General features: G+C 38.8%; 1 protein-coding gene across 1 annotated transcript; it reads left to right on the plus strand.

The window, feature by feature from the left end:
• Positions 1 to 376: 376 nt before the first annotated feature.
• Positions 377 to 11054, plus strand: LOC113539999 (neuropilin and tolloid-like protein 1; the record flags this gene model as incomplete). Its single annotated transcript, XM_034303843.2, has 7 exons — positions 377 to 521; positions 620 to 868; positions 7364 to 7405; positions 7477 to 7604; positions 8056 to 8284; positions 8395 to 8508; positions 9980 to 11054. Coding segments are annotated over 7 exons (1413 nt in total), but the record flags the coding sequence as incomplete, so codon positions are not given.
• Positions 11055 to 11354: the final 300 nt, after the last annotated feature.

An 11354-nucleotide genomic window follows, 5' to 3' on the forward strand; every position in this document is an offset into this window, starting at 1 on the left:
AAATAAAATCTAATAAATTTAAAAAAATTTTGTCTTAATGATTAACAAACCTTGCTTTTTTTTAACTTTATGCTAAAGCCAAAATATGCTTTATGCTTTATTGAACTGACATACAGTATAAATCACAGTTAAAAAAAAAATAAAAGGGTAAATTGATCCTTTGCCTGCTGTATTGCAGTACATCATCATACACGGAAAAAGAAATCAAAGAAAAAAATCTAACTATTCCCATTTTGTTTAGTTTTTGCAGCTCTTGTTAAACTTGGGTTTTCTGGAACACCAACAGGTTCGAAGAAGACTACAGGTAAAGAGTATCAATCTCCTTTCATTTTTCACTTACTGTTTATTTTTATAATATCTTAATACCTGGGAAACTTGTATTTCAGTTAAAAACAACTCAGGGGTGACGCCAGAGGGTCTGTGTGGTGCCTGGGTTAAAGAACCTGATGGAGGTTCCTTCACTTCTCCTAATTATCCTGAGAAATATCCTCCGGATAGAGAATGCATATACATAATAGAAGGTCAGTGTGTTATATGAGATGGTGATATTAGCAGGCTTTGTGTATGTCTGCCTTTTATATGGTTTTAAATGTCATTATCTTTTCCTTGTGCTCTGTAGCATCTCCGAGACAATGCATCGACTTGTACTTTGATGAACAATACGCCATAGAGCCATCTTGGGAGTGCAAGTTTGACCACATTGAAGTTCGAGACGGCCCATTCAGCTCTTCACCCATTATCGGTCGATACTGCGGGCAGCAGAGCCCGATGTATGTGAGGTCCAGTGGGAGATACCTTTGGATTAAATTTGTTGCAGACAGTGAACTCGAGGCCATTGGGTTTTCTGCAAGATACAATTTCACTCAAGGTAAGGGAAGCATTCTGAAGTAAGCCACAGGCATACAAAGGTACCTTATGGGCACAGTCCCAACAAAGGACCTGACTCTAGTAATGAAGCACAATCAGCAGCAGCTTGTGTCCTCATAGGATGACATTAATGTGGACATAACCTCAAACAAAATTAAGTCAAGAGGCTTCCACGCTTGATTTATGCCATAGGCTACTATCTAGTGAATTTTTAAAGTAACCCTGTAATATGCAGTTGAAAGTCGATAACATTCAGTCATCCAGCATACAGTCTAGCAGCTTGTTCTGAGTGGTTTTACAAGTTCCTTTGGGCAACTGTATGTCATACAGCAGGTGTTTTCCCAACAACATTAACCAGAGCTTCAGCAAAACTTCCAGCCCAACTACATCACAAAATCCACACAGAAGAACTGAATCTAGCCCAAACAATTCAGGCATTAGAAAAGTGAGACACATTTTTCTTCACATTTTTGGTGCACATGCATTTTGATGTACGGACTTTATCCACTCCATAATATCTCTTTCACTCTCCTAATCTTCGCAATATATGTTACAAAAGAAATGGTTCTGTACATCATAAACACACTGCCTGCACTTACACTTTACCTTTGTTTGTGGAAAATTATCAGATATGTTGTTCTTTTTGCTTTCGGCTCCCATTAGGGGTTGCCACATCGGATGGTTGGTCCACATGGTCCACTTTGATTTGGTTTTTACACTGGATGCCCTTCCGGACGCAACCCTCCCCAATTTTATCTGGGCTTGGGATCAGCACTGGGAGTGCACTGTCTTGTGCAACCCCAGTGGCTGGGGTTGGTTCCCTGGCTGGGAATCGAACCTGGGCCATGTCAGTGAGAGAGATGAGGCCTAACCACTAGTCCTCCAGGGACCTGGAAAATTATCTGATATTATTTCTCATTATTTGCTATAAAACAAAATCACAGAGACCTTGGCGTAAAACTCAATCTGGTATAAAACTCAATTTGGTGTAAACAACCCTGCCATTAACTCTCCTGTCCCAGTATATATAAACACACACACAAATATACAGTCAGGTCCATAAATATTGGAACATCGACACAATTCTAACATTTTTGGCTCTATACACCACCACAATGGATTTCAAATGAAACGAACAAGATGTGCTTTAACTGCAGACTGTCAGCTTTAATTTGAGGGTATTTACATCCAAATCAGGTGAACGGTGTAGGAATTACAACAGTTTGCATATGTGCCTCCCACTTGTTAAGGGACCAAAAGTATTGGGACAATTGGCTTCTCAGCTGTTCCATGGCCAGGTGTGTGTTATTCCCTCATTATCCCAATTACAATGAGCAGATAAAAGGTCCAGAGTTCATTTCAAGTGTGCTATTTGCATTTGGAATCTGTTGCTGTCAACTCTCAAGATGAGATCCAAAGAGCTGTCACTATCAGTGAAGCAAGCCATCATTAGGCTGAAAAAACAAAACAAACCCATCAGAGAGATAGCAAAAGCATTAGGCGTGGCCAAAACAACTGTTTGGAACATTCTTAAAAAGAAGGAACGCACCGGTGAGCTCAGCAACACCAAAAGACCCGGAAGACCACGGAAAACAACTGTGGTGGATGACCGAAGAATTCTTTCCCTGGTGAAGAAAACACCCTTCACAACAGTTGGCCAGATCAAGAACACTCTCCAGGAGGTAGGTGTATGTGTGTCAAAGTCAACAATCAAGAGAAGACTTCACCAGAGTGAATACAGAGGGTTCACCACAAGATGTAAACCATTGGTGAGCCTCAAAAACAGGAAGGCCAGATTAGAGTTTGCCAAATGACATCTAAAAAAGCCTTCACAGTTCTGGAACAACATCCTATGGACAGATGAGACCAAGATCAACTTGTACCAGAGTGATGGGAAGAGAATAGTATGGCGAAGGAACGGAACTGCTCATGATCCTAAGCATACCACCTCATCAGTGAAGCATGGTGGTGGTAGTGTCATGGCGTGGGCATGTATGGCTGACAATGGAACTGGTTCTCTTGTATTTATTGATGATGTGACTGCTGACAAAAGCAGCAGAATGAATTCTGAAGTGTTTCGGGCAATATTATCTGCTCATATTCAGCCAAATGCTTCAGAACTCATTGGACGGCGCTTCACAGTGCAGATGGACAATGACCCAAAGCATACTGCAAAAGCAACCAAAGAGTTTTTGAAGGGAAAGAAGTGGACTGTTATGCAATGGCCAAGTCAATCACCTGACTTGAATCCGATTGAGCATGCATTTCACTTGCTGAAGACAAAACTGAAGGGAAAATGCCCCAAGAAGAAGCAGGAACTGAAGACAGTTGCAGTAGAGGCCTGGCAGAGCATCACCAGGGATGAAACCTTAAAATATTACTCCTAACCTATAAAGCATTAAACGGTCTCGCTCCGCAGTATTTAAGCGATATGTTAGTACCTTACGTTCCGCCGCGCCGACTTCGCTCTAAGGATGCAGGCTGTCTATCAGTACCACGCATTGCCAAAACCACGGCAGGGGGCAGAGCTTTCTCTTACCAAGCCCCAAAATTATGGAATAGTCTCCCAGTTAATGTACGTGAAGCAGACACGGTCTCAGTGTTTAAGTCGAGGTTGAAGACTTATTTATTTAACCTAGCATTTAGCGACTAGTGTTTTTATCAAAGGAGTAGATCTGGGGGACTCGTGGATGTCGAGTTTTATCTCCACACGGTGACTGTGAGTGTACCTAACCACTTTCCTTCTCCTTCTGCCGAGCTACACTCCTGAGCTGCCGGTGATCCAGACCTCCCCCCCTTCACTCTGGACCTGTCCACCGGCAATGCTTCATACTGCCACGAAAACGCTTCAGCTGTTTTCCATGGACTACACCAACACACATTGTGCTCACACACACGCACACTACAGTGTAAACCCATGTGAGGATGGGTTCTCTGTTGAGCCTGGTTCCTCTCAAGGTTTCTTCCTATCACCATCTCAGGGAGTTTTTCCTTGCCACCGTCGCCCTGCTTGCTCATCAGAGACGGCACACACACACACTTCACTTTACTTTTGTTGTGTAAAGCTGCTTTGAGACAATGACCTTTGTAAAAAGCTCTATACAAATAAAAATGAATTGAATTGAATTGAAACCCAGTGTCTGGTGATGTCTATGCGTTTCAGACTTCAGGCTGTAATTGACTGCAAAGGATTTGCAACCAAGTATTAAAAAGTGAAAGTTTGATTTATGATTATTATTCTGTCCCATTACTTTTGGTCCCTTAACAAGTGGGAGGCACATATGCAAACTGTTGTAATTCCTACACCGTTCACCTGATTTGGATGTAAATACCCTCAAATTAAAGCTGACAGTCTGCAGTTAAAGCACATCTTGTTCGTTTCATTGTGGTGGTGTATAGAGCCAAAAATGTTAGAATTGTGTCGATGTTCCAATATTTATGGACCTGACTGTGTGTGTATATATATATATATATATATAGAATTGGTATAGCCAAAGATTTAATCTATTATGCACATTTACATTTTAAAATCCTAAAGCTTACAATCCAGTAACAACATGGAAAGCAATGCAAAACTAATGCAGTTAACACCATAAGGGCAAGAAGTGAAAGTGGGGAACCATTCACAGCCACTTGGAGTTTTATTTGCTGAAAATACTCTGATATATTGATTTATAAATGTGCCCAGAATTGTAAAACTATCAGATGTAGTTTGCTTTTATCCCTTTTGACCTCAAGGAAAAGGTTTTATGTGCATTTGATATGTGAAATAATAACTCTAAACCTACCATTGTTTACATCAAATTATTAACTGTAATAACTTTACTGTAGTAACCATATACCTAGTGTGAATAACGTTATGATGGCAGACTTGTTTTTTTTTTAATCACATTTATTTAGATGCAACAAGAATATCAGAATATATATCAAGATTCTTCTGGGTGCTGTGTGTTTTGGATGGTTTAATCCAGTATCCAGACCCATTATTTGTATGTGAGGGGGTGGAGTGCTTTGTCGCTGATCCCTGTTAATGAAAGCTTGTCTTTAGGAGAGTACATTCTGCCCCCTCTCTCTGCCTACAGCTGTGTGCTTTTATCCGAGTTCGATTTTTCGAGGGGTCTAAGATTCACTATGTAGTGTATATCCTGTACACCAACTGTCGATTTCACATCAATTTTCAACAAATGAATGAACAAAGAAACATGTGTCTCACATAAGTGTATAACATTTAACATCACACATCTTTCCATTGGCTTAAAACAGGCTTGAAATACATTTGTCTATATATAGAATACAGTATTTCTGTTAGATCTGTTGAATTTGTAAAATATTTCATCAGTTAGCAATCTAACAAGAATCAAATCACCCATCTATTCAGTGTAATGTGTATACTGAAGCAGGACTGTTTGCTCTGTAAAACAGATCGTAGAATAATGTGTTCTTCTCGGGTTAATCTCTACTTATTTGTCTCATTATTTGCTCTTTGGGTCAAATTCAGATGAGAGCTGACAACAGTTCCTAATAAACCCTCTCTTCCTATACGAAATCCTGATATCAGGCTTAGGATAATTCATTAATGTCCTTGCATTTAGCAAAAACTAGAGCTCCATAAACAGTGTACATTATTTTAAAACACAATTATTTGTATCTTACATACTTTTATTTGCAATTTCAATTCATTTTAATTAAGTAATACATTTACTAAATTAGAATGCTTAAAAAACACACATAGTACACATATCTTTGCTGGGGTAAATTATGGTAAATATAAACTTCACCCCAGTTCTGCATGCACACTCACTGTTACATTGGCATACTGAATAATCCATGTCAAGCTGCAGTGAAGATAAGAAACCGTGAGAGGATTAGTGAGAACCCCTGGATGATTTTTAAACTGAATCCTCAGGTATATGTGTATATGTGTAACATACTTGACCATTATTTTAACCTTAATCTTGCAAAGAACTAGACATAAAAATACAGATAAAAGCCACACACTGAGGAAGGACACACATCCAAGACTTATTTTATTAGTCCACTTCTTATAGCATAGGCAAACATAATCTGTATGATAGGAGGATTATTAAACATGACTGTGAGGCAGTAGGAACTAATTTCTCCTTCTTTAATCCTACATGTAACAGTTATCATGAAAGAGAAAGTAGGTGATTGGACCGGTGCACTAACAGGAGAGTTTTCAAGGTTAGGTGAAAACAGTATGAATATATGATTTCATGCTAAATAGTACTTTAGAGCTTTGTATTTTCACACTTGTATGGTACAGTGAAAAAAACCTTGAGCACATGTAAAGAAATTCTGGAAATATGCCTATTCTAATTATGTAAAGATATCCAATGTAATCAAAATCAATCAATTCTGTTCAGTACATTGTAAAGAATTGTCTGGTTGGTGGTTCGAGGCATCTTGGAAAACATGCCACAGTTCAGGCTGTCTCTGCCTTTGGTTTCTGTATCTACCTTCTTGAACAACAATAACAGTTTTTCTTTTTAAAATTTCCTTTCTCCGATGATACTGGGAAACTAGTGAGCAAAACTGGCCATGTGGTATCCCCTGGGTAGAAGGGATGGCATATTCTCTCTCCCCTATCAATCACAGCGACACTAGCCAATCGTGGGTGTTTATGAGTTCATGTATGCGGAAGAGGGCAGATAACACTTTCTACAGGTGTGTTACACTGCCTTGTGACCGCAGCATGAGCAACAATTGAAACAGATGTGGTTGGTCCTGGCTTCACATGAGAAAGCATGTGTTAGTTTTCACCCTCCCTATGATAAGGGAGAGCTGGCTGTTTGGTGACCAAACTGTGGAGGAAAAGGGGAAAAATCTGTTTTCTTCCATTGACATTAAAACAGAAGGCATAAAAAAATAGATAACTACCCCACCATGTAAAATAATACCTGATGGTGCACTTTTTCACATGCAATCTATTATGGTGGTATGTGATTTGGGACAATACACAGCTCTCTATTTACAGGAGTGATAAGATGAGGGAAAAGTGCCTGGAGAAATGTTCCGTTCCTGCTCTATTTGTCCCTCAAATGCAAAACTATAATCTCTGGGTAAATTTTTGCATTCAGTGATCCACAAGCTCCTCTCTCAATCTGAGGAAGAACAGTTTGTTTCCTGAGGACAGCATTAAAACCAGGTACAACTGATTCAGCTAATGGGTTCAAGACATTACATAGTGAATCTGCATATTTCCACTAAGGTTCGACACAGAAACAGTTTCCAAAAGACCTGTCTTTGAGAAGGCTAATGAATATTGGAGGAATTTATTAAAAATTGGTATGATTACAGAGTAAATATCGCTTCATAACTACATGTTTTTGACACTCAGCTATAATACAAATTAATATTTGTATTATATGACAAAATCTTTATCTATGACTTTAGTAGATTTACTTTACATAATTTTTACATAATTTTAGAAGATTTCAGATGTGGTGTCTTACTCTAACTCACTGTGTCGTTCCAGATCCTGAGTTTAAAGATGCTGGAACTCCTCTGTCACTGCCATGTAAGTTCAGGATTATTCAGTCAACACTACACACAGCGGTGAATGGATTTGTGATTTTCAGTCTATTACAGTGTGTGAGTTTGAGATGAGTGGGCCCGAGGGCATCATCGAGTCTGCTATGGTGGAAAAGGAGAGCAAGATTCTGCAAACGGAGGCTGTGGACTGCAAGTGGTTCATTCAAGCACCATCTGGTTCAAAGGTAAACTTTCCTCAAATAATCCTCACTGACTTACAGTCTTAGATCTGTTTGCTGAGTACACAATAAGTCACATGTAGGGAGCATCTATGTAGGGAGTAGTCCAAATCAGAGTCAGGACGGTACTTTTAGTTCGTTTGATGTTTGGTTTGATTCAGTTTTACACTGAATATTTCAGAAGAATTCAAAAAAAAAAAAAAAAATAAAAATTATCTGAAGGGCGTGTAGGAAAAGGGTGAGGTTCAAAACTTACTCATGTTTAATTGTCAGAATTATGGCAGCAGATAATGTTAACAAACCCTTGACTGTAGTCAGGGAAATAGATTTAGCATAGAGAAAATTTAACATGGAGAGCTGTAGGCAAATTAATGATGAAATATCTATATACATAACTAGTTTAAAGTATTAGTAACTTTCTACACTGTGTTTGGTATTTGGAATGCATGTCTTGCAGATCTACCTGCGCTTCCTGGAGTACGAGATGCAGAACTCGAACGAGTGCAAGCGCAACTTCGTGGCGGTGTACGACGGCAGCAGCTCAGTCGAGCACCTGAAGAATAAGTTCTGCAGCACGGTGGCCAATGATGTCATGCTGCTCACGTCAGTCGGCGTCATCCGCATGTGGGCTGATGAGGGCAGCCGCAAAAGTCGCTTCCGTATCCTCTTCACCACCTTCCGAGAACGTGAGCCTGTCCTTTGCCAGTTTTCTTTAACAACTATTCTTTTCACTCATCAGTACAAGGATAGAAATATTGCCATAACACTAGACTTTCCACTCCTGTATGTTCCACAGCTCCATGCGAAGAAGATACTTTCTTCTGCCACAGCAACATGTGCATTAACCACACTCTAGTGTGCAATGGTATCCAGAACTGTGTCTATCCTTGGGATGAGAATGGCTGCAAAGGTATTCTACCCGTTTAGGTTATAAAGTTGTCGAAAGTAATAGATAATATAGTAATAATATGGTGCAATTCATTTGACTGTAGTGAATGTGTGTGACTCCTCAGTGTTGATGAGGGTTTTTTCCCAAACACAGACACACAGTTAAATTCCTGATGTTCTTTGTGATTTAAAATGAAAATTCATTCATTCATTCATCCATTCATTCGTTCATTCATTCATTCATTCATTCATTCATTCATTCATTCATTCATCCATTTAGGCCTTTTGGCTAAGATCAATCTAAAATAATAAACCTTAACACATTGTTAAAGAGATATAGCAAATTTCCACCAATATTGTTTGAAGTATAAAGAAACAATTACATTACTTTCTCCTGAGTATAAGTTTAAGGACAGCACTAAACTATGGGTTTCAATATTTACACTGTGGAAACAGGAAAATCAGGAAACAGTTTCTGTTTATACCCTGCTGTAGAACAAAAAAAAATTTAGCTGCAACTTTCAATGTAGACTGCTCGATAGCTAACTATCTTAATGTGAGCTAAAGTTAACTGACATTAGGTGACTCGATCCAAGGATCGCTAGGGATCAAAGGGGTTTAGATACTTTCTTGTGATTGGAGATCAAAGGGGTTTAGATACTCAGGTGATTGGACAAAGCTGCCCACGCTCATTAATTATGCTTGTATTTTTTCATCTCATTCCAGGATAAAATATCACTCCTGGGGTTGGGAGTCAAATAATATGATTGGATACAGTTTAGGGAAAAGCATGTTGTTGCCTGCCAAGAAACCGGAGTGGTTTCTTGATAGACTGAACATTCAAACACAAATGACTATAATTCAAAAGCTCTGAATTATTTTTGTTTACAGTAAGTAAGCAGCTTTGACTGTAATGCTTCGTTCAAATCAGTGTAGACCACATAAAGAAACATTATAACAAACATTAAGAACATCATAACTAACATTAATAAAAACAGTAAAAGAGAATGTCTATTATCTTGTCAAAAATCGCACCCAAAGCAGATAATAATAGACATAAAAATATGATCAGTCCATAGTTTGGAAGGAATCGGTGTTGAGACAAATCTGCAATGATGATGGCCTCGTCCAAATGATCCCAGTGTCAGGAATTACCAATATCAGCAAGTTCTGAGTTCTACAACTGTTGTTTTCATGTCATTTTGTTTTCATCATGTGCTTTTTTTTTTATTATTTTTTTTACATATTTCAGTCCTCCATCCTTGTCCTGTCATTGGTGTTACCCGATTGTGTTGACCTGTTATGTGCCTCAGCCTTGATTAGTATGTCTATTTATAACCTGTCATTTCATAGTACCTTTGTAAAGTTTTCATGTCGCCAAATGAATATACTAAGTGGAATCAACTAGTGGTTTTGACTTCTTGTGGACCAGCTTGTGGACTTCATTACTGCAAAATTTTTTTGTCAATAATTTATTGATTTTTCCTGCCCAGAGAAAAGGAAAACCACCATCTTGGACAGCCTGGACCACACCAACATGACCATAATCGGAGTGACCTGCAGTGTGGTGTTTGTTCTTCTCACAGTGTCAATCATCATCCAGGTCAAGCAACCACGCAGGAAGTACCTTGTGAGAACGGATGAATTTGACCCTGCGCTGTTGCCTGAGCCCCTCGAGCCACCACATTATGAGCTGTGCGCTCTGAGGAGCATGGCGTCTGCTGAGGACTTCCCTGGGCTGCGTCGCTCCTCCTCCAAGTGTGTTCATGGACACCACTGCGGCTCTCAGGCGTCCAGCGGCAGCCGCACTGACCTGAGCCTGGGTGTCCTCGCTGAAACGGCCAGCAACCCAGGCAGGAGCATCGTGGTGATGAAGCACAGCCACTCGCTTGAGGACACTGAGGTATGTGAGCTAGATGATGAGCTGGAGGATGAGAACATGGAGGAGCAGCCGTGGAGGAGTGTCAATGGACATGAGCATTCAGTCCATGTGCAATGATTTCTGACTGAGATTGTCACAGATTGTGCATGGAAGATTGACGCCATGGCAGAATGGAGATCTTTTTACCAAGTCTGTTAAAAATATTCGAGCTTCCCTACAACTAATATTGAAATTTTGTTAATGTCTTTATAAACATGAAGAAAAACTAGATTCTTCTTCTGGGTTTAAACTGATTCTGACGTGAATCTACATTATATATAGTTTGTTTGTCCCATCATTTGTTTTGTTCTTCACTTGTGGTTGTGAATTGAAACAGTGATACTGAGTGATACTTGTTTTAGTGCTACTTGTTTTTTATGTTCTGTATTTGATCATCAGTGTGTCTGTGAATACTCTACATTTTTTTATTTATTTGTTTGTTTGTTATTTGCTGCTCTCTGGGCATTTAAAGGGATAGTTTTTGGTCAAAACACACACACACACACACACACACACATTTTCCACTTACCTCACACCACACCCAGGCTCTGGAGGTACAAGACTATTATATCTAACCAGTATAAAATGTATGATCACCAATTATCATGCAGACTGCATATTGAAATAATCTTGCATTAACTTGCAAAAATACAAAAATAGTAAAATAATCAAATAAACAGTTTTGTTTATTACTGTTAATACTGTGAAATACTGATAAAAAAGAAAAGAAAAAAAAATTACTTGCCATAGCTGAAACCTGTATTAATAAGTAATTCATTTGGCTTTATTGATATGTTTAATATATTGAATACAGACTAAACATATCCTGGATAAGTTGAAGTTGAAAATATGTGTACATTTAAATCTAAATTTTAATCACAAATCATATTTCATATGTGACATTTTTGTTCTTTCTTTTAATGCAGCAAATATATACACCTTTGTGC

The sequence above is a fragment of the Pangasianodon hypophthalmus genome, chromosome 4 (genome assembly GCF_027358585.1).
Source record: "Pangasianodon hypophthalmus isolate fPanHyp1 chromosome 4, fPanHyp1.pri, whole genome shotgun sequence".
NCBI classification, from domain to species: domain Eukaryota; kingdom Metazoa; phylum Chordata; class Actinopteri; order Siluriformes; family Pangasiidae; genus Pangasianodon; species Pangasianodon hypophthalmus.